General features: G+C 36.8%; 1 protein-coding gene across 1 annotated transcript in view; it reads right to left on the reverse strand.

Moving 5' to 3' along the window:
- LOC109003970 (mediator of RNA polymerase II transcription subunit 23) overlaps positions 1 to 25,158 on the reverse strand; it is a 95,922-nt gene that overhangs the window by 52,060 nt on the left and 18,704 nt on the right. Inside the window, exons 5-15 of the mRNA XM_018982315.2 lie at positions 16,568 to 16,799; positions 15,842 to 16,059; positions 13,586 to 13,793; positions 10,149 to 10,429; positions 6,976 to 7,059; positions 6,486 to 6,580; positions 5,703 to 5,865; positions 5,360 to 5,605; positions 2,669 to 2,839; positions 2,340 to 2,453; positions 2,081 to 2,206 (exon numbers count right to left, since the gene is read on the reverse strand). Coding sequence (XP_018837860.2) covers positions 2,081 to 2,206; positions 2,340 to 2,453; positions 2,669 to 2,839; positions 5,360 to 5,605; positions 5,703 to 5,865; positions 6,486 to 6,580; positions 6,976 to 7,059; positions 10,149 to 10,429; positions 13,586 to 13,793; positions 15,842 to 16,059; positions 16,568 to 16,799 — 1,938 coding nt within the window. The remainder of the gene's footprint in view (positions 1 to 2,080; positions 2,207 to 2,339; positions 2,454 to 2,668; positions 2,840 to 5,359; positions 5,606 to 5,702; positions 5,866 to 6,485; positions 6,581 to 6,975; positions 7,060 to 10,148; positions 10,430 to 13,585; positions 13,794 to 15,841; positions 16,060 to 16,567; positions 16,800 to 25,158) is intronic.

The raw sequence follows: 25,158 nt of genomic DNA on the forward strand, positions 1-25,158 counted from the left end.
TATTGTGATGGAGGCGCTTAGTAGGATGACTTCGGCATTGGCTACTAATGGTTTCGTGGATGATTTTTCGATCGGAACCGCGGAGAGGGGAACCATTAACATAGCTCATTCGATATTTGCAGATGATACACTTATCTTTTGTGAGGCTGATCAAAATCAAATTCGAGCACTGAAGGCCTTGCTCCTTTGTTTTGAAGCAGCATCCGGGTTGAAAGTGAATACCGACAAATCAAAGATGGTGCCTATTGGAGGCGTTCTCAATCTACAACAGCTGGCCAACACGTTGGGGTGTAAAATAGCCTCACTTCCTATGACTTACCTGAGCCTTCCGTTGGGGGCTCCTTTGAGAGCGTCTTCTATATGGGACATAGTGGTTGAGAAAGTAGAGCGGAAACTGGCGAGATGGAAAAGGATATATTTTTTCAAAAGGTGGTAGGATTACGTTGATTAAAAGTACTTTATCTAACCTATCAACTTATTTTTTATCCTTATTTTCTATACCTGCAAGTGTGACGACTCAAATTGAGAAACTCCAACATGATTTCTTGTGGAGTGGAGTGGGGGAGGAGTTCAAGTTTCACCTAGTCAAGAGGGAGATGATATGCCGCCCTATTTTAAATGGTGGTTTGGGGATCAGAAGTATGAGGATCTTTAATCAGGCGTTACTTGGAAAGTGGTTGTGGAGATATCATAAGGAATCAGAAGCCCTGTGGAAATTGGTAATCGAGAGCAAATATGGAGATTTAAGGGGGGGATGGTGCTCTAAGTAAGGGGAGCATATGGAGTGGGTTTGTGGAAACACATTCGAAGAGGATGGGAGGCCTTAAGTAGACACACTAGACTTCTTCTGGGTGAGGGCTCAAGGATTAAATTCTTGAGAGATATTTGGTGCGGTAATAGTACTTTACAAGAGATATTCCCTTCACTGTTCAATATTGCTAGTGCTAAAGATGTATCAGTGGCGGAAGTTATGGAGATATCTGGGGGGTAGATCCGTTGGAACATCACCTTTAGTAGGGCGGCACAAGACTGGGAAGGAGCAGCTTTGCAGATTTTTACAACCTTTTATTACCAAGCACTCAACAGGAAGACTTAGGAGTTGTTTGCATTCAAAACCCACCTCAACTCATCTCATCTCATCATTATAATTTTCTCAAGTTTCCACACAAAATATAATAAACAATTCAACTTTTTCAAATTTCAAAATAATTTTCCCAAATTTCCAACAAATAATTCAACTTTTATTTTACTATTCACAAATCATCTCAACTCATCTCTGAATCCAAACCACTCCTTAATGTAGTGGATACCCGATGGTAAAGGGGTATTCTCGGTTCGCTCTTTTTATAAGGCTCTCACACAAGAACCTCAAATTCAGTTTTCGTGGAGAAGGCTTTGGAGAGATAAGGCGCCTCCCAAAGCAGCTTTTTTTTTGTGGACAGCCTTATTGGGGAAGATTCTCACAATCGACAACTTGAGGAAACGAAGGGTAATCATTGTAGATTGGTGTTGCATGTGTAGAGAAGGAGGAGAGTTTGTAAACCATCTCCTATTACATTGTGAGACCACTCGGGTATTATGGAATGAGGTGTTCAGTAGATTAGGCTTGTCTTGGGCTATGCCAGAGACAGTGGTGGCAATGCTGGCCAGCTAAACAAATCTAAGAGGCATGCAACAAATTAAATCTATCTGGAATATGATCCCTATATGCATTATGTGATGTTTATGGCAGGAACGTAAAAAAGGACATTTGAAGACAAGGAGAGATCGCAGGAGAAGCTGAAAGTTTTTTTCTTTAGAACACTTTGTACTTGGGTCATTGCTATTGACTTCAATGACATGGACCTACATGAATTTCTTGTCTATAATGTGCCTACGTAACTTAAGGCATGCTTTTGTTTTTCTGTTTAGAACTCTGTATATGGCTTTGCCTATTCTTTGATCAATAAAATTTATTTACTTGTCAAAAAAAAAAAAAAACAAAGTGCTAGAAGCAAAAAGTAATGACATATGGTCACACTAACATTATACCATAGAGATCATTCGCAGCATAAGAAAGGATAAATTAGAAAGTGCATACCACTATACGCAAAGCATGGGGATCATCATCACGGTCGATAAGTGCTAGAAGCAAAATATCCAGGGGAAGCAACTCATGGGTCCAGACAAAAAATGCAAGGTTTGCACAGACTTTTAATAAAAGGTCCTGAAAAATGAAAGACTGCATGAAAGACCGAATGCACAACATAGTAGGCATTGATATACATTGAAATTAAAAAAAATAAAAAATAAAAAAAATAAAAGAAATAAAAGAAAAACCCTCAGCACAAGCTAGAAACCTGCAAAGGATGTCCATGCTGAAGTTCCATCTGAATATGATGTACTAGTACATCCACCATTGTGTAAATATTCTCTGTAACATCTTCTGGGGAAAACTCCCTCAGCACACGTGCCTGTTCTCCATGTCAGGAGAAGAAACATTTAACTCTCGAAAGATATGATTCAATAATTTATCTTGGGAGAGGACAAATGGGCATTAATATCATAAAAATATCTTTCCAGTATAAATGAAGTAGCAATCGGCATTAATACTATACAAGTAACAATTGCAATTAATGCTATATCAATATGTACAAATATCTTTCCAGTATCAGAGGAAAAATCATACCAAGTTTACACTGTTTATGTTCTCTGGGTGCCCATGCATCAGTATCCAAGCTCCAGCACAAAGATATCGTCGGTGCATGGGGAAACTGTGACTGATATAGGTTGTAACGTAAGAAGGATCAGCTGATGGTGAAAGAAGTTGTGTGCATTGGTTAATCACAGTTGTTTCTGCCTGCACAATGAACGAATGCTCTCACAAACTGGCAGATTTCTCAAGCTAAAAAAGAACATACTTTGCATCCCCAACAGTTGAAAATCTTGAAGATCCACTGAAATATATATACTAGAGATTTAAATATTAATTTTGACCTTTTATCTGGTCTCATGGGAATTTACAAAAATGTCTATTTTTTACTTCTTTTAACAGTGATGAAGAAGTTGCTGTAGTGTACAAACAACAGTATGTCAGGATAAAACTTCATCTTCAACCCAGAGAATAACAATAATTATGATGGGAAACTGGGACAGACCTATTGAGGCAGTGTGTCCCAATCAAAAGTCTAAGGAAACTGGAACAATAGTATCAATTGATAAATCTTTTCATTGGCCAGTAAACTACCATCAGCACCAAACAATTTAGGGCTGTCAATTGGGCCTTGCCACCTTTTAGGCAAATCTCTTGTGCTTTACTAAATACATGAATCTATTTTTTGATCAGACTAAATACATGAATCTATGATATTTGATAGCCACATAAAATTAAAGTACATGGTTCAATCAAAACATACCAAAAAGGCTATGATCAAAAAAGCTCAAGAATCGTAGGAATGGACTTCTATGCTAACATAGCCAATCAAATGTTAGTCAATCTAGAAAGCCAACTTAACCTATTATATCGGGTTCAAAGCATTTACATCACATATGACAACATGTGGCACCATGGTACATAAATGATCCTCCATATCAGCTAAATACTTGACAATACTTGTTTACAACATTTTCTAGGTCTTCAACTGACTTTAAAATTTCCTTTTTAAAAAAAATTACAAGGACTTGCTTTTTTGCACTTTAAGCTCACACAAAAAGCTACAAAAAATGCACTTTTGTAAATGCGCTTTGGTTTTTGTAACCTTGGCTTTGCGCTTAAGCATGCTTTTACTAACATTGTTCAACATGTCCCTTAACAAGCCACAAGTGCCTCCACTTGTTTAAAAAATCATACGCATAAGAACTAAACAAGTACTTAAAAAGTCACAAAATTTAAAATGTAATAAAATTAACTAATATACAAATAAACATAAAAATAAAAACTCATAAAACCAAAACATAAAAACAAAAATATGAAAGAAAGCATAAAATTTCTTTTGAAAGAATAACTTGGTCGTGTGGGGAGGGGTGGTGGACTGGAGGGAGGAACCACAGGAGTAAAAAGCTCAATTAAAAAGTACATGCAGTAATTTGACTTAATAAAAAACCACAGGGACCAGTTTTTTGGTTAACCCCATTTTATATTTAAAAACTGTTATTATGCTATAAGCCCCTTATTTGCACCTACGATATGAAATGTTATGGGGGTAAAGTTTTGCACATATTATATTAATGTTTTCATATGAAAGTTATGCAATTTATGAAGTCATGGTTTTTTTTTTTTTTGATAAGTTGAAGTCATGGTTATGCTTGTAATATTAATGTAATGAAAAGGCTTATATAATGGAAGTTACGAAAAAAGAAATAATGAATGAATACATGTTATGAATGCTATGTGTTGGCCATATGATGATATCTTGTAACAATGAAAAGTTATGGGTGGGTGTGAAAGCCACACTGAAGGACTTTGAGAAGGAGTGATCCATGTGAGATATTTACATCCAACAGTATAACAATACCCCTATGACCACGGGATGTGAGATCGCACATTAGGGTTAATCTGTGTAGCCATTAAGACTGCTTTCATTACTAAATCCGGGGCTAAAATCTTTAACCATATGAGGTGCTATCCACTGAGCATACAACTCATTTTTGTTTTTCTATTTTAAATTCCCAAGTGAAGAGGATGGGGATGAGCAAGCAGGCCAGAACTACTAGATGAGTCTCATGAGACCCTACCTTAGTCCAGAACTAGTAATAACCTCTTTACCATTTATTATAAATGAACTATGGTTGCAGGTATCTACTTTTATTGATTTCATATTACAATGTGCTATGTAGCATTCCTAACCCTACGGGATGGGGGTGTTACAGATAGCCATCAAGAGAAGGATGAGATGTCAATCAAAGAAGAGATTGGAGAAAAGGTCACCGAAGATGCTGGTGCTAAGGCTACATGGCCTTGACATCAGTGTTTAATTCTTCTTTTTTAAAGAATTGAAGAGCAGTGAAAGTGTAGTGTTGGATTCTTATTAACTAAAGTGTTTTCTATCTGAAAAATAAGGGAAGGAAACTGGACATCTAAATGGGGGTTAGCTCCCAAATTTCACTTGCAGCATCATTACAGATCTTTGAGAGCATATTTCATACATTGTGGTATGAAGAGAAATCCATCAAATTTACATAAGAAACGGCAGGATGAGAAAAGAGCTATCAAAGTTCTAATTTTATACGAGTACAAAAAATCTTCCTAACACGACAATTCATAATATTTATATCCGGTAGTTGAGTCCAGACACTATTAACCTCAGACATAGAAATAAATTTTGATAGACAACAGATTTTTTTTTTTTCTTAAAAGAAAGAAAGGAATAAAGATCAAAACCTTCTGCCATGCTTGAATCTCCAGGCTCCTCTTATCCATCCGACCCATTAAGGCCTCACGTAGAACAGAAGGAAAGTACCGCACTGTTTTTTCAGACCATGTATGTAGACTAGTCGCCATTATCTGTTCCACCATAGTTTGAAGGTAAAGCAGGTGATCTGCATCGGCAATTCCACGCGTTTTAATGGTTATGGCAAGAGTTATTATGGTGATCCGATTTAGGGTTTCTGTGAATTCTGTAGGACCCTTCAAAAAATTAGGAATCATACTTTAGTTGAATTCATCAAGGGGAATAAACCCACACACACACACAGAGAATCAGTTTGGAGGCCGCAGTATCCACCTTTCCTTCCCTTTTAACCGAGAAAAAATCTCTGAGTGAGAAAATAAGATTCATGCACAAGTTTTCAGCCAATCTAAATACACGATGATCTCCACGTTTCCCTTTTAGTGTAGAAATTATTTTTGTGACATCATACATCAAGGCTTTGCTTTTTCCTTCATACCTAGCCAAAACAATACAAAATAAAAATTGAAAAGATGTCAAACTGAACAAATTAAGTTGCAGTATTTCAGTGACTATATACAAAGGGATTAAGCCATAGTATTTGAAGTCACGGGACTCTAAGGGCATGTTTGAGCAACACCAAACATTCCTAAAATTTCTCATAACTTCATTTCCAAACATCAGTCAAACACAAAATACTTCTCTATTTCAAATTTTAAATTGTTCATCTAATCATTACTCAAACACAAAAATCAATACAACTTTTTTTTTTATAAGTAAAAAAAATAATACAACTTTTACAAACTTCAAAACAAAAATTATATTAGAAAATTATATTCAAACAAATTTTCAACTTTATCAATTCACTTTCACAAACTCTAATACAATACTTATTTTAAAAAATATTTTTATTCAACTTTTTCTCTCCTCTTTCCCAAAACCCAATAAAACATTTTCACTCAAACCATTTCACTACTATTCACAAAATTTTGAGATACTTTATGCATCCAAACATGCCCTAAAACTCACTCAAATTTCAGAATACAGAGATCTAGAAGTACACGATATATTGATTACAAAAATTGTGTTATCGAAAGATGGACCACAGTAAGTAATCACCTGTATAGTGGAAGCAAACGGTAGTTCAAAATTTCAAGCACCAATAGTGTTACCCCGGGCTTGCTCAATAAAGATGGGTTCCTCTGTGCCAAATTCTGCAGAAAGTGGTGCCTATGAGAGTTGTTAACACTGTAGAAATGATATATATGCATATGGGAATTACCACTCCACCTCCCTTTTGTACCATTTGTACTGCAACGAGACAACTGTAGAATTTTATTTAATTTTAATTAAGAGCGAAATGTATCCCAAAAATTACTTGGACATTTCTTATGCATTATACATTTGTCTTTTGACACAGAAAGTTTCAGATATGAAGGTGTCAACAGGGCTGCAGGTGAACTCACTACGGGTTAAAGTAGACATCAATCCCCTCTCTACACTGTATGAATTCATCAATACAGTGCTCAAGTTTTCATGAAAAATGAGAATAATAGCATAAGCAAGAAAGACAAAAATAAAAAACTTTTTGAGGGAAAAGGAAATTTACGCTGAAGTGTGGACGGAATAATGAGTGAGGTGCAATGAGCAGCAATCTAGTATATGTTTCAACCATAGCAATGTTGGGCACACCCTGCATCAAGATATTGAATATAAATGTCTCGAGATAGCAAAGAGTTTCTAGCGATTTCATGGAACCACATACCTGAATTAAATATGACTCGGCAATGAATCATGCAAATCAGTTTATTAATATAATATCAAACAAAACACTTCATGCTAAGCAATCTCTTAACATTTGGGCTTAGAAAGAGAAAGAGACATGGATAAAGTGATTAGAAAGAGGATCATTCCTCATTAACCCAAGCTGGGCCAAATAAATCCCAACCTATACAACTCAATGATATAAACATCTATGCAAACTGATCATCACACTTCACAAATGGCGCAGAAATATCTCCACTTAGTATATTCCCACGAATGAAGCAACCATCAACCCCATATACTTGCTTTTTTAGTAAAAAAATTGGAAGTAGAAGCTGTAAGAAGGGCAACCTGATTATTGCAAAATAACTAATTAGGAGCTGGAACCGGAAAAACAATCTCCTCAAAAAAATGGTGTGAAAATATCTTCACTCAATATCTTATATCTTCACCCAACATCTTAACTCACCAAAGGCCTGAGCCACTACCCTGTACTAGGCTTCTTCACTAGATCATCTACTACCACTGGTTTCTAATTCTTGTACATTACCAAGCAGCCACCAAAAATCTATTAAGGGAGAGAGTGCCAAATTAGCATTGGAAAAACCTTCCACTCTAAAATGCACATTTGGCGTATCTTGCAGTCGAACCCAAAACTTGCTTGAGGTAGTGAATAATACAAGTGACAGTAATATGAAACCCTAGGAGCTTCTAGGGAACTAACATACAACACAGAATAGATATGAGATAGCTGATCTAGTGATGTTAGGATAATTCCACTTCCCACTAGTCGACAATATCTTCTAGGATCCCCAATTAACTCTCCATCATCCTACTTGAGAGTTTATGGTTTAGATCTTTCAAAGCATCAATGGGTCGAGAAATCCACTCAACCCATAAGATAGCAATCAACCAAGACTAAACTAACTGAAGTTCCAAGATCCTTTTGCTCCATGAAGAAGAAACAACAGAAAACCAACTTCAACTGGCACATGAGCTTACTAAGGCAAAACCAGGTATGATTCAACAGGAGAAACTATGGAACTGAACAGCAAAGACTTAAAAATAAAATAAAAACATCCAAGACAAAGAAATCAGGTCGTTCCAAACCTATAAGTAAGATTCTAGGGAGTTTCAATTGATTAGTTTTTATATAGACATAGCTTATATATGGCTAGCGCTTTCCCTGGTCGTTATATATGGCATTATATAGGTTTGGAATGACCTAATGTGTATGGGTATGGCCCCATATTATGGAGACGCTAGGTTGGACGGTGGAGGCCACTGTTGGGGGGTATTTCTTTCAGGTTTCTAGGTTGGTAATGCCATTAATGGATCTATTACCCTTTCGCACCTTCTTTGCACATGACACTCATTTTTTGTGATGCAGACTGTGGTCAGATTCAAGCTTTAAGGGCTGTATTATTATGTTTTGAAGCTTTATCGGGCCCCAAGGTGAACCTTGGAAAGTCGGAGTTGGTTTTGGTGGGGGTGGTGCGTAACATCAATAGTTTGGTAAGTTTGTTGGGCTGTAAAACGGCTTCTTTACCTATGAAATACTTGGGCCTTCCGTTTGGGGTGCCTTTTAAGGCTAGTGCTATTTGGGATGGGGTTGTTGAGAAAGTTGAGAAAAGGTTGGCTGGTTGGAAGTGGCTTCTAAAGCAGGCAGACTTACTCTTATTAAGAGTACCCTCTCCAATCTTCCCAATTATTTTCTTTCATTGTTTCCATTGCCTGCAGAGGTGGCCAACCGGATTGAGAAGTTTGTCTCATGCTTTTTTATGGGGTGGTATGGGAGAAGAAACTAAATTTCATCTTGTTAGTTGGAATAAAGTTTTTTTTCTCCTATTTCGGTTGGAGGATTGTAATTTGAGGACCTTTAATAAGGCTTTATTGGGAAAGTGGCTATGAAGGTATCAATCGGAAGGAGAGTCACTTTGGAGGAAGGTCATTGATCGCGGAGGTGATTGGGGTGGGGTGGTTCTAATGAAGTTCGGGGGGTTTATGGTGTGGGTCTATGGAAGTTAATTAGAAAGGGCTGGGACAGTTTTGTTAGTCATGTCAGTTATGATGTTGGAGAGGGATCTAGAATCCGTTTATAGTTTGACATTTGGTATGGTGATCGGGCCCACAATAGTGTGTTTCCGGTTATTTTTTGATTGGCTTCTAATCGTTTTGCTGCAGTTTCTGATTTGCTTTGTTGTTCTAATACTTCAAACATTAATATAACTGGTCGCAGACCCACACCATGCAAGAATAATATAATATATTTAATTTAAAATCAGATATATAACTTTTTAAAACATTATACTTTGAATGATTTTAAATGTTTAAAATCTTAAAATCAAGAAAAATTTGAGGAACCCATCTTTATAAATCTATTTTTTTCTGCAATATCATTAGATAATGAAATTAATCATGCATCTAGACTTCTTCTGAAGTTTATTTTTCTCTTTAAAAGAAAGGGTTTAAAAATTTAAAAGACTGCTAATTTATAATGAAAATTAGTAACTTGACAAAATATATTGTTTTCCATTTAACAATTTCAGTTTTAAATACAAATGTTTGATTTAGTTTGTTCATTTAATTAGTACTTAATTGAATATATTAGTTATTTTTCACTTAGCAATAATAAAATTGGAGGGATGATGTGGCTTTATAGGAACATTTTTCATTTAATGATAATAAAATAAAATAGTGGATGGTGTGGCTTCATGAAAGTCAGGCATTTGCTTTTGAAAATTAAATTAGTATAGAGATGGGCATAAGAGATGCAAGTGCAAAGAGAGGTGGATGTGCAAGCCGCACAAGAGTACGAGTAACGGTGCGATCCACCAAAGATAAGTGTATTCACTAGCAGTCTAGTGGTGGCTCCTGTGACCACAGGTTGGGAAGCGGTGCACAACCTTACCACAGTCTCATTGTATGTAAAAGATTAGTCTGAATAGATAACAAATAAGATTTTCTACTACTCATCAAAAGAGAAAAAGTCTCTTAAACCAACAAAAATTAGAGTACCTGCCCAGAAAATAAAGTTTCTTCCATTTGATAGGCCAGCTTCGAGCATAGGTTCATGGAAAAGCCACATAATAATGACATTGGCAAAGGGCTTACTTCTCGCATAACCATTAACCTCTCATTTGACTGTAGATTTGGTCCTGGTAAGAATTCTGTAACTCCAGCAGACGAAAGCCAATTCATTACTGTTTCACAAGCAGGTTGTGCCATGGTGTAAGACACAACCCAGAACATCCCAATTGATCTATCATCCATATTCATGTAATCCATCTTGCGATCCCCTGAAAAAAGTAGCAATGGATGTCACACACACCCCATGCTTTATTGAAGGGATAAAATAGGAGTATTGTAATTGTGCTTGTAGTTATTATAATTATTTTTGAAGGTTTATCCTAGGGGCTTTAAAGAAGTAGAAGAAAAGTAGTATAGTGCCTTGATTAAGGTGTAACAAGGCCCAAACCAGGTGGTAATAAGAAAAATCAATAGAAATCCATGAAGAACTACGAATCCTTGTATAACGATTCCTCTTGACCAATCCTTGTTGTATAATGATCTTATACAAAATATTATTCTATGGAAGCCAAGTCTTTAAATCCTATTATTTCACCCCAGCCACAATTTCCCCTTACTGCTGCCTCCTTTCCACCCCAAAAACCCAAAGAATCTCCTAAAATCACAGCCATTCTCCTCTCCTAACAGAATTCCTATGTGCGGGCCTCCCTTTGGTCATTTAGGTGAGTCCTTCATGTTTAGACATCTAATAATCTAATAAATTTCTACATCTTTCTTGAAAGGTTTTTGTCATGAAAATTAGTGCAACATCTAATTCTTTCACAAACTGAATAACCAACCACTCTTGGTGTTTTTCCTAGGGGTTTGATCCATACCCTTTTAGGTTAAGATCCAAACCTTTTTAGGTTAAGTGAAGCTGATTGAGCTCGTGAAGCTAATGAGATAAGGTAAGTAGTATGATCATCCCTTATGTGTGTCCTAAACATTCTGATCTTGCTTGAAAAGTGTTGTTAAATTATTATGCTATGTACAGCCCTTCATTGAAAGCCCCTTTTTATGTACCAAAGCTTTGATAACATGCAAGTTGTTAGCGAATCCCATGATGTATAATGAATGCTATGATATGATAAATGCAATGCAGTATTTGTTATGTCATTATGCCATGTACATGCTTAATATTAATGTCATATCAGCTCACATGTTATTTTACATGCCGTGAAGAAATCAGAACAAGATAAAATCAGAGCTATGTCAATGAATGTTTTAAGCATTAAATGGTGGCCATAAGGGATGCATGGTACTAATGGAGGACGTTTACAAGAAGGTGTGGTCCACCAAAGTTACGTTATGAGCAGTCTAGTGATTGTCCCTATGGAGACAGGCAACAGGATAGATGAACAACCTTACACACAAAGGGTTAACACGTGTTGATGAGAAAGCAAAAGAGAGACGTGTTCAATGATCTATGCAGTGTACATGTTCGTCTATTCATTCATGGATATGATGAATACATTGCTCATTTAGTCATTGTTTACTAATTGTTGGATATGATGAATATGGTGTTTGTTTAGTCATTTTTACAAATTATCGGATATGTGATACGTTGGTTGTTACATATGCCATGTAAGTATAAGTACTAACATTTTCCAAGTAAAACCTAAGTTAATTTATGTTTATTGTATGATGAGACATTTTTATTTACATCCTTTATAATGTTTATGGGTTTGGGTTTTTACAAAAGATTATAACTTTATCATTTTGCAATAAATAAATCTTATCGTTGAGTTTTATGAACAAAGTTTCAAAATGTTTTGACGTCTATGGAATCTTCGTATGCCGGGTTCATGGAACTGTTTACGTTAGTGACATCCCAGTGTTAGTAAAAGTGCACTTAGGCACAAAGGACCAAGGTTGAAGCGCCTTACTTACCAAAAGTGAAGTGCATTTACAAAAGAGTGAGATTTTTGGCACTTTTTGTGTGAGCTTAAAGTGCAAAAAACTGTACTTGTATTTTTCTGAAAAATAAAAAAGAAAATTCAATTTAAGACCCAAAAAACAAATATTCTATGTATTTGGTTGATATTGAAGATCATTGGCCATGTTCTCATAATTGATGCATATGCTTTGAACCAGATATAATAAATAGTCCAAGTTGGCTTTCTAGCAGATTGACATTTGGTTGCAAGTCAATACCTACAATTCTTGAAGTTTTTTGGTCATGGCCATTTTCGTATATTTTGATTCAACTATGTACTTTAATTTAATTATGGGTATCAAATATCATGTGTTTTTTTAGTCAAGCATGAGAGAATTTATATAGAATGTCATGTTTAAATTTTCTGAAATAAGTTGATTACTTAATTGTCATGCGGCATAACACTATAATAAATTGAGTAAACTAGCTAATCATATTACCATCTTGCTTTCTTATTGCGTTTTATAGATCTTCTCTTATTATTATGTGTGGTTTACAACTGTCAGTCCCGCACTTTGCGCCCAGGCTCTAGACCGCATTTGCACTTAAGTGTGCCTAGCGCTTTCACCAACACTAACACATACTTAATCTTAGACAGACAGGGTGTTACATAAAGATAATTCTGTACAAGCATTATGCAGCTGATCTGAATAATCATTATGTTCAGATCATGATATAGTCGTAAGACATGGGCTCTTCTAAAGTCAATAGGGGTATTTTTGCCACTCGCTATCAGTACTTATGGGGTTACCATGATATGCATGTTTTTATAAATGAAGAATCTGCATTACACCTATCTTAAACCCATAGAAGGAATAATTTACTTATAATAACTACATGAAAATCATTCTTAGCCCCCCCCCCCCCAAAAAAAAAAAATAAATCACTTTTACAATTTTGGAAACTGAATAACACACTATTTGACAAACTGAACAAGAAACGTCTCTTAATAACAAGAAGACTTGAGTCCCTTAGGTATAAGCACAGAGAGGTGATAGAAGTGTAAAGCCTCACTTGACAGCAGTATAGTTATGAGGCGAAGGGAGGGGATCAGTGACACTAGTATAGTTCCTTAAACAATGGGAGGAGTATCCTCCATATTCAGAGTAGCAGCGATTGTAAGGTGACTGGCTGGTTATATTATAAATAAATTTAACATTTAAATACACAGCACAATCAATGACAGTGATACTTGGTTTCATCACCAGCCGTATCAGCATGGTCAAATAAACTAAACTCTGCAATAGTTATTGGAAGAGAAATGTTTGGTTCACAATGACATTTCACAAAAATAAAGTCCCAAACTGATGTAGCTTGATGTCGTACATCAAATTGTAAAGCTATTTTTTTCCTAAATTAAATCTAATGTATCACATTTAGCCACATCGATTTATGAGCTTTATTTTTGTGAAATCTCTCTATGAACCTAGCACTCCTCTTACTGGAATACCTTTACTCACTTGCCTCCACCATTCATCTATTTGCTTTCCCTTCTGAAGCTGCTCATTATTCAAATATTCCCTGGTGGATGTGTTCAATGACCAAATACGCAAATTTTGGCAACTACTAATAAAGTCAAGAAGGATACTTTGAGGATTATTAGGATCAGAGCTTCTATCTTCTCTATGAAATGATAGAACTTTTCTGGTCGTCTCAACCTACCAGCAGAAACACAATAAGTTATCAACATGATTGATGTGCAACCAAAAGAATCATCAAACAAAATTTCTCAGAAACTATAAAACTCCTGAAACATACAAATTTCTTGTGGATTACAACCTAAATTCGCTCAAAAGAATAGTTTAGCTAAACTGAACATTTAGTCAAGACAACAGAAGAATTAACAAAGATTTGATGATGCTGTGTTAGTGGTATAAGTGTAAGAAAAAAGCCAAATCAATTTGGTCATGGACTGTTCAGGTGCTAAAGAACAGCCAGCTGCATTCTGCCCTAGTTTCTCTTACTGGCAGAAGCCCTAAGTGGGTTTTCATCAAATTGTACTTGTTTCCATATGATTTTAACGATACGGCAGTCCCTTCGTTAATAGGTTGCTGTCCATGCTTTTACAGCATCAAGAAAGTTGATGAGGGAAATTGATTTGGCCCTAAGAGTAGCCAATAGCCTTGGGTAAGAATCCACATCTAGAACCTTGAAACTCTTGTTTACAAGCACTAGAAACTTGTTTTCTTCGTTAAATACACTACACATATGTGGAATTAAATACCAATAATCCTTGAAACATCTTCCTATTAGCCAATTGCTGGAAAGAATTCCAGCAGCATACCAAGAATAGCAAGTTACTTTTTCTCACCCTATTCGACATATCAAAGGTTAAAAGCATGCACACATGAATCATAAACTCACACACACAGCACGTAGCATGGTTTGATGGCAGAATTCTTGGCTCGAAAATCAGATTTATACATGTCATAGTTGCTGCCATATGGACAGCTCAAAATCCACCTCCAAGGGAGATAATTTAGGACCAAAACACAGCCATACCTTGCAGGAAATTCCAGCAAGTGACCCCATTGAATGAAAGTTCCTTTCTTAGATAATGAGAGCTAGATTATGGATTGGCATGGTATTATGTGTATGGTTTCATAGGGACTAAGAGAAATATTGGTTGTTGCTAAAGCTAAGAGGTAAGAAACTATCGTCACACCCTTGGTTGTTCAATACATATCAATATGAGATGCTTCTTTTATGACCTGTAAGAAATCATGAACATGTCTTTATTTCTTTAATATAAATATAATGTTCTTTACTCAAATGTTGTGTTGAATTACTATAATGTTAAGCCTATACTGTGATAGCCCTTTGGATGTACCCCTTTATTATGAAAGCATTTGAATACATATGGAGTTGTATGCATGCTTTCATTATGGGATGACGTACATATAGTAGTTATTATTTTTTAAATGAATGAATGATAAAATAAGAAAAGAAATAAAAATAAAATTGATCATATGATTGCATGCTATGTATGATGATGGATAACGGATGACAGATGACGGATGAAGGATTATTTATGATGGGGCGGATGGTAATGGCAGGAATGGCTCCTTTGACATGCACCCCGTGATGTCCATCTGCTTTTGACTGGGTTCCACCCAAGGCCTTGAGCAGGAATCATAATCTTTAAGATCGCCAACGCTTGCACACAAGGTGTAATTGCATGTAATGATGGAATGAATAATATGTATGATATGTATGCAAGATGTCTAAGATATGCATGCTAGTTAAATGTTGAAATTTATTTAAGTAATGACAATATTTACTATGTGTTGAGTTGCTTCCCGAGTATGACTCACCCTTTTTTTTTTATTATTATTAATTTTTTTTTATGTTTTGACTGACTTGGTTGAAGAAGTGTTTGGTGATGAGTCCGTTGGCCAGGAGCGGAGATTAAGACAAGACTAGACTTAATTTATGAGAATATGGGGAATGTATTTATGTCTTTCTTATTGGTTATGGAAATCTTTATAAAAATGCACAAGACTATGGCTTTTAAATAAGTGCTACTAAGAAACTTTTAATTAATAAAGTTTCTGAATGTTTTAATGTTTATTAAGTCTTTTATGCCCAGCTCATATAATAGTTTAAGTTAGTAGCATCCTTAATCTAGAGGAAGGGGGTGTAACAGAAAGCGGGAAGAATATCAGCACAGCAGAAAGGTAATGAATATTTACACTTAAGAAACAACCTTTCTTGCATCTGAATTCAGAGCATTCATCACAAGCTCAACCCTTAGAAGTTGTACAAGTAACCAAGTCACATGATTCGTTCTAAGAATGTGCTGATCACCCTCCATAACCCGTGAAACTAGCTTGTCCACAAAATCAACAAAGTCAATACACCCACTTTTCATAAGAAAAAAGAAGATATCTGAAAAAACAAGCCACTCCTGCCAGCAATTTATCTCTGCAAAAGCAAGAAAAAAAACTCTTTAAGGTATTAGGTCACTAAATTTACTAATCCAAAAATTGCCCATAACTAGTGATCACACAAACAGCCGCAACAAATAAATCGTGCAAATGAGGATCTAACTAAAAACAGGATATGAACCTAACATATAGGATGTTACTTGAAAAGAATAGGCTATTAGGATTAACATTACCAGTAAATTTTTCTTACTTGACTGTAACTAGTATCCCTCGTATGACTTAAGCAAGTGGGTGCCCACCAACAACCATGATTAATATTACTCTACCACAATTTTATTTAAACACACAAGATACCAACACTAACACTCTTGAAATAATTTGGACAAAAGAAACAAGAAACTGATAGACTTAGCATCAAAGAAATGCATTTTTATGATATAAAGAAAACAAAAAACTATGTCAGTAGAAGTTATTGAAGGAAGGTAATTTTGGGATTTAATGCTGGAATACATTTCTGTACAGAGAAATAAGGAAGAGATATTTGCCTGAATTCGTAAACTTCAAGAGTTCAACAATTCTATCAATTGTTGCCTCGCAGATCATTTCAGAAGTAAAAACAGCACCGGGAGTGGGCGCTTGGGGAGACCTATAGGAAGGAGCCACAAGAAGCACCCGCTTCCACCAATCAGGTGAAGGAGTACTGCGAAGAGCATGCCTTATGCAACGCAAAGCCCTCTCCCAGTCCAAACTTCCCTTCTGAATAGACATCGCAAGATCCTGTACCAATGAGAAGAAACTAATTTAGTTAATCAAAGCAGATGCTAATCCAAATATAACTCCCACATACGTATGCAAACAGGAGCATAAATATGCATTAATGCACACATATATACCTATATCACAAGTGCATAATATATTTTTTCCACATGCACTAGGACTAGGTGCTTAAATGTATATACTCCATCTCCATCTGTACCAAAATTCACATGTGCATACTTTATTTTTTCTATATGCTAATCCAAATGTTTAATAAATAAAAATAAGGATGAATTCAAAGGCTTTGGATAAAGAGAACGTCCAAGCCACTTATGAGAACCGCAATGTTAATGTCTTAGAAGTAAATTTCTCTCTTTCTATGATAAATTGAATTAATAGGCTAAACATGTTGCCATATTGCTCTTTAAACCTTTTATTATTGCATTTTATGGATTTTTTGTTATTATACATGATTTTTAAAAATGTGCACTTTACTTCAATCAGGCACGGGCTTGCGCTTTGAGCCTGTAATCTAGATAGCATTTGCACTTAATCACCAACACTGCCCACAGCAGCACAATTTCTCTAGAAGCCCCTATTGACCCTAAATAACACCAGTCCATATGCTGACAACCCTATGAGCTACAGACTACCACCCTTGTCATAACTTTCAATTTGATTTCTTGGAAGCACGCAACATCCACCTTCCACTCGTAAGTAAATTCCAAACCTTGAGTTTCTTCTCCCTTCCAAGTTTTGACTTGATGTGTGGTATGGAGATCAAGCCTTAAAGGAAACCTATCCAGATTTGTACGGTATCCCCTCTTGCAAGCAGACCCTAGTGGTTGAATTTCTCCAAGTTACTAATGAAAGACCATGGTGGAGTATCTCCTTCATCATATCGGTGCAAGACTAGGAAGTGGGATCTGTCACTTCACTCCAAAACCTCTTGTATTCACTAATAGCTTGTTTGGGAGGAAGGAAATGAATGGGATGGAATGGAAAAAATATATTTTCTTTAGAATATTCCCGTATTTCCCATCTTTGAGAGTTTAATTAGGAGGGAATAGAATGAACATCCCCTTGTTTGGAAGCTTAATTAAGAGGGAATGGAATGAGTGGAAGGAAAGTCTCATTCACTCCATTTCCCTCATAATCTCAATTTTTCATTCCCTCCAAAACTGAGAGAAATAGGAGCGAATGGAATGAGGGTTAATAAAATATATTTTTTTATATAAGTAAGAAGAAGTTATTAATCCACATAATTAGGCATGGCCCTGGTACATAGGAAGTATACAAGAGATGAACCTAATTACAAGCTAAGCACTATGAAAAGCAGTATAAAAGTCATTAAAACTAATCTCGTTCAATACAATAGCCGAAGCCTAGAGTAAGAATGTATGAAAGAAAAAGTCCCTAAACCCTCCCATCGAGCGTTCCCTATTATCAAAACAACGAACATTCCTTTCGTTCCAAGTACACCACATTAAACATAGAGGCATCATCTTCCAAACAGCCGAGGGTTAATAAAATATTAACCAAAGTCCCTATATCCATATATTTATTAAAATATTAAAATATTAAACTACCCATCTCTATCATTTTCTCTCGTAAATTATCCTTCAACTTTCTTCTCTTTTCTCTCTACCTGTCCCTTTCATAAATGCTTCATTTAGATGGGTGAAGAGTGAAAAAGATAATTGAAATAAGTCTCTAGTAATTTTTATTGTTTGGTTGCAAATGAATTGCATATTGATATAATTAGCAAATGAAAATTATATTTGAAAGTCTATCTCTATAATTATTCAATGAAAATGATATTTAAAAGTTCATATAATAAAGTACAATTTATAAATTAGAAATGAAATTTAGGAAAAGAGCATAATAGTAATGTTGCCACAAAATACCCAATTACGTTCCTTTGCATTATATACTTCTAAACAATGTTGTTTGCTTTCCATTCTCTCCTTTTGAAGCATCCATTCTCTGCTTTTCATTCCATTCCTTTTCTTTACATTTATTTTAATCATTCCATTCCATTCATTTTCTTCCCTTTCTTTTATGTTCCATTCCATTACATTCATTTATAAACTCTCAAACAAAGCCTAAAGCTATGAGAGTTCGTAAGGACAAAATTCGGTAGATCCATAACACAAGACAACTATTTTAGGTCAAATAATTTTATCCTGTCCTATACCACCTGAATCTTTCCTTAGAAAAGTACTAGCAAAATCAGACTCCCTCAATAGTGACATTCGTCGCATAGAAAGCGGCAACTAAGAAGATCTTGACAACAGATAATCCGACGACGTAACATAATTGTTATAGATTGGTGTTCATATTTTAGAAGCAAAAGTTTTGAGGTGGGTGATAGATCCAAAATAAATTTTTGGCATTACGTATGGTGTGCCGATAGGGCGCTCAAGAAAGCTTATCCAAAATTCAATAGTATAGCAAGAATGAAAGCAGCCTCGATCGTGAACCTCTTAGTTCTATCCAGTGGTATTCTCCAATGGAATGTTACATTCTTCAAAGATGTCCAAGATTGGGAAGTTGACGCTTTCCCGGAGTTCTATGATCTAGTGTACTCTACTCATGTGATGGTGGAAATTGAAAATAAAATTTTTTGGTGCCCCTTTGAGGAAAGGAAGTTCACCGTCCACTCTTTCCACCAAGCCATAACTACGCATAATGCAAATCTATTCCCATGGAAGAGCATTTGGAAGACAAAGGCACTCCTAAAAGCAATCTTTGTATGGACGGCTTCCTTGGGTAAGATCCTCACACTACTAGACAACTTAAGGAAATACCGAATCATTTTCATGGATCAATGTTGTATGTAAAAAAAGAGTGGCGAGTCTATTGATTATCTACCACTTCATTGTGAGATTGCCATGACCTTGTGGAGTTCTTTACTCGCATGGGATTAGCTTGGGTGATGTCAAGAAGGGTAATTGATCACCTAACTTCTTGGAGACATCTTCAAGACAACTCTCAGATTACAACAATATGGAAGAGGGTCCCAATATGCCTATGATGGAATATTTGGGGGAAGAGGAATGAAAGAAGCTTCAAAGATTTGAGAGTGGTCAATGGATGAGCTTAGAAATTTCTTCTTTAATAATTTACTCCAATGTTCGATAGTAATTGTTTTAAATGGCTTGAATTTCTTGTATCACTAAACTAGCACGCATCGGCATAGGCGATGCTCATGTATATGTCCCATATATGCTCTTGGCTATTCTTATGATCAATAAAACTTTGTTTACCGATAAAAGAAAATATTGGTGTTCATGTGCAAGAAGAGTGGGAGAATGATCAATTATTTGTTGCTCCACTTTGAAGTGGCTAGGGTGTTGGGGCAGCAATCTTCCAAAACCTTGGGATAGAATGGGTGATACCATTTCAAGTGAGGGAGATAATGGCTGTTTGGGGAGGTATACAAGGTGGAGTCATGGGCATAGACGTCAAAAGGATGGCTCTTTTGTGCTTAATGAGGAGTATTGGAAGCAATGTACATCTGAAACTTCAAAAATTGCAAAAGAACTTTGCTGAAGTTTCGAATTTTCATGCTTAGAACTTTGAAGATTGGGCCACAATCCATAGCAATTCCCGTTGCAAATCATTCATAGATTTTACTAGTTCTATCTTCCCTTACCTTCCTTAAATTAGATGTTTTCCTTTTAATACCACCTGTGGGTACATAGGTTGCGCCCAAGCGCTTATCCATAATACACGGTATCGTGACTTATCTAAAAACCATTATGGTTCTTTTACCCCATTACCTAAAGGTGTCATATATTAAAATAATCATTTTTTAAGGTAGGGTATTACATGAAGATTGTTATGTGAAGATGGCGACAAAAAAGCTTTTGACTTTATAAAAACTGAAACTGAATTAGGACAAAGGGAGTGTGCATAACTCAAATGAGAATTAAAATATCATTAAAAAGCAACTGAGTCAAAATATTATCAATATAAAACTCATGAAAAAACAAAAGAAAAATCCTTATGACCGAGTAACATCATTTTTGCTTTTGTAAAAATACAGCATGTAATGCCCCAAGGGAGGCCCAAGCCAGATATGGGCCTATACTCCAAAAGGAATAGTCCATGGTTCAATTTTTTTATAAGTAAAAATTTATTGATATAGGTAGGCATAACCAAGTCCATTGGAAGTCAATGGTACAATTGGAGTCCCGTTGGAATCATTATAAAGAGAAAGAACTCCCTCTCAAGTAATGTGGGGATCCCATACACCTGCTACACTCATAAGTCAGTATAGCATGTCACATTCTCCACCCCTTAAATTCCAAACATTCTCGTCTAGCCATTCCATCATAGGTCGGAAGGTTCAAGTGCCACATTTTTTGTTGGAATAGGTTGTAATACAATTTATAATACCCCAAGGAAAGGCCAAAGCCACATCTGAGCCCCATACTTTGGAGAGGGTAGTTAACAGTACAATTGGAGTCCCATTAAAATCATTACTATTAAAGGGCATTATTGTAATAAGTATAACTCATGAGGGTATAATCATCAATTGTATGTTTAGTATATATAGTGAAATAGTAATGACTAAACAATACGGTTTTGAACAAATGGCTTTCCCTCTCATTTGTGTTCTCTCTATGCGTAACAACATGGCATCAGAGAGTGCTCTAGGTTGTTGCTATTCCATTTGATTTCACCTGTTTGTTTGTATGCATACATTAAAAAAGAAAAGAAGAAAACCAACTCTATGACGGTTGTTTGATGGCAGTATTGCCATTGATTGTTAGTTGGTAGGGGCCGGTTGTGGTCACTGGCCCTTTCTGTGGTGGCCGATGGTGTGGCGATGCTGCTAGGTGTGGCCAGAATGGATTTTTCCAGCGCAACACTTGGTTTTATGTTGTTTATGAAGTGTTCAGGTGTCGTCTCCGGTAGTGGCTGTAGGATTTGATCTCACCATTGTCTTATGTACCTTCAGTGACTTTCTTGTCGTCAGAGGCCACCGGTAGGGCCACCTATTGACAGCAATGTCAAAGCTGAGGGAGTGTTTGGTTGTTGAGCTTAGCTATTCAGCCATGGGGTGAGGATGTCCTTAACCCAGAGTAAGTTTCTGCTCCTATCTTGAATAGTGCTTATTTGGTAATGAGAATAAGGTAATCCATAGCCCACTTATTCTCATTTAAGATAAACAAATCCAGGTTTCAACCCAGTTTCAAACTAGAACTGGTACATACCCAGTTCGGACCCAATATCGACCTGTTCATACCAATTCTGACCCGATACATACCGGTTCAGAGCAAATTCCAGCCGATACATATCAGTTTTGATCGATACAGACAAGTTCAAAGACATAGACTGATTTGAAGCCAATACAAACCGGTACAAGCCGAAATCTGGTCATTCAAGTCCATTGCTCATGTACTTCCTGCAAATTTTACATGATTTCAAAGGGATATTTGCAGTCCTAGGGTGTGCAAGCCCCACGCACACCTTTTGAAAAAAATAGGTAAATCTGAGACTCACATGAAAAAATTATTTTTTTAATGATGGACCCCACTTTTTTTCAAAGGAAGTACACAGGGCTTGCACACCCTAAGACTGCATCTAGCATTGCTCTTTGTAAAATGATGTAATTCTTGGGACATGTGATTGTCCCTTAAATTATTTATATGAAATGTTATGATCCATTTGGAAACTATTTTAGAGAGGAGTTTTCTTATATTGTTAGAAAAACATTCTAAAAAGTTTTGCGATTGTTTTTCATTTCTTTCAATAACCTTTGGAGATCTTGGTAAGAATTTCATGAAATATTTTTCAAGTGGAGGAAACATTAAAAGAAAAGCTTAGAAAAAAATGAGGGTGGAGCATATCTCTACCCCCTCTCCCAACAAGGAAGGCAAGAGATCCCCACAGTGGTTCACACAGTAAGCAAAATCTGCACCTCATGTCTACACACCATTGTGCGGGGTTATCTTCCCACAGTGGCCTCACAGAGGCAATAGGTGACCTACCCCCAAGGCAGCCACACGTGGGAAGAGAAGGGGGATGTGATAACCCGGACTTAGCCAAGTCCTCGCCTGTTACTTTCATTATTTTTGGCCTTAGTCCAATTAGAATTTAGCCCTATGGATAACCCCTAGGGGTTGGCTCAAGTGGTAAAGGCCTTCGGCTTGGGGGTATGCTCCCCCCAAGTCTCAAGTTCAAATCCCCTTGGGTGCAAACAATCTCCAAGGGCCATCGAACTAGGAGATTTTCTCCTTGAATCACCCGAGGTGCACTTGCGGGAAACTCCTTGCCAAAGGCTTGTGCACCCCAGGGATTAGTCAGGACGTTGTTCTTGGACACTCGGTGCCAATCAAAAAAAAAAAAGAATAAGTGAAGGAAAGACCATTTTCGGCCATAGGGGGAGAAGTGCCACTTGGCACACATGCAAGAGGGAGCTTGAGTATTCAAGAAGGGAAGAAGGCCAAGACATTTTTGGTTTTTGAAGAAGCTACACGCCACTTGGCAACCATGTCATATCCCCCCACTAGGTTCAAAGTATTTGGACCTAAAAGTGGAAGAAGGAAATGAGGGAAAAGGATTTCGGGCATGGCAAGGGACTCACACGCCACTTGCCACATGGCATCCACGCATGAGCCCCTAGGGATTCTAGAATGATCTAATCATGATGAGGAACATCTAGGGTTTCGGCAACAAGGCTCCACACACCCCTCCTTGTCCAAAAACATAGGTTTATTGAACCTAGATCATAAAAAGGTGGAAGAAGGCTTTAGGGTTTCAACTAGGGCAAGGAATTGCCATTGGTCATCCATGCAAGAAGTGTCTCTTGACATTTCCAAGAGGAGCAATGATGAGGGAAGAAGGGATGGATTTCGACCAAGGCAAGAAGCAATACGCCGCATGGCGCCCATGCACAAAGGGACCATTCGGTTTCCACATCAGAAGTGATGATGGGAGAAAGAAAGAGTGGGAATTGAGGAAGGTATTTAAGGAGGGCATTAATGGAACCGGCACCCTACCCCCACCGAAGGCACACCAAAGGTCATTTTGTCCCATTTTCAGATTTTTCTTCTCCTCTCCTCTCTCTATCTCGCCTACCTTAAGGAAAGAAAGCCAAACACTATTTTTCCTACCATCCAAACACCTTCATCGCACAAGCATGGGAGGAAAGCTGAGGAACTCGCGTTGGAGAGGTTTGCATGGTGAGAATCTTCAAACTTCTATCTCACTCTCTTCTCATGAACACACGCACTTGCAAGGGTTTTTGGAGTGAAGAACTTTCAGCTTGAGAAAGTTAAGAGAATGGGCGTTATGGCCTTGTTGCGAGTTTTGTGAGATTAGTGGAGTATTTGGTTCAACCATATTCAAGCTTGTTGAGTATGGGTTGTCTAGGATTTTCTCAAGGAACCCGAATCATCAATGTCCAAATGAAAATGAAGGAACCGTTGTAGAGTTGGGCAACTTTCAGCCACCACTAGGGTTTCATGAAGATCTTCCTTCTAGTAAGACACAAGTTAGAAATCCTTGCACATCTTCAAGAACTTTCGGCCATAGAGTTGTTATACACACACTAGCAAGTTATTTTCACACAATGCACGTAAGTAACTATTAGGGTTACAAGGATCAACTAGCACCGAATCATTATGGGATTCTACTAAGTAAGGGGAGTACTAACACCGTTTTGCCTAGGGTTTTTCCTCAAGGCATGAATCTAGGAGGTCAAGGGAAGGGAAGGGTCACGAAGTGAGAAAAGAAACCCTAGAACCGAATAGGGTTAAACCCTAGAACACGACACACATTTGGTTTCAAGTATTGTTGATTTTGATAAGTCTAATGATTGAAACATACATTTTCAGCTTGCTTGATTGTCAGAAAATAATACTTTTGAAGCTTTGTAAGTTAGCCTCTAACTTACTCCTGGACAATGTATTTATATCATGTGTAAACTTTGCATTTTGTTGTTCAAATTGGATTATGCAATTGCTACTTGTCACATGCTATGGTTTATATCTTATACGTGCATGCTATGTTCAAATGTTGCTTATTGATTCAAATAACATGTTTGAAGTTTTGAGAAATGGTGTAAGCTTTGTTGAGCTTCCATGTGTTATACTCAAGTACACATTTTCGCATGTTCTAATTCTTTCAAGCTATAAATGTGATGCACTCTTGATATATGGCATAAGTACATGACATTGTTGCACGAAAGTTACATGGTCACATGTTTTCGGGTTGTGCATTAAAGAAATGGTTTTGACACGACCCCAAATTCTAGGATGGGGGAATATCCTAGTAGAACTCCTCTGTCCACTCTAGAGCTCTTAAATTGGAATGGTAACGCCTAGGTTGACGAAGAACAGTCAACAGACTTTGAATGGGTTCTTTT

The sequence above is a fragment of the Juglans regia genome, chromosome 13, assembly GCF_001411555.2.
Source record: "Juglans regia cultivar Chandler chromosome 13, Walnut 2.0, whole genome shotgun sequence".
NCBI classification, from domain to species: Eukaryota; Viridiplantae; Streptophyta; class Magnoliopsida; order Fagales; family Juglandaceae; genus Juglans; species Juglans regia.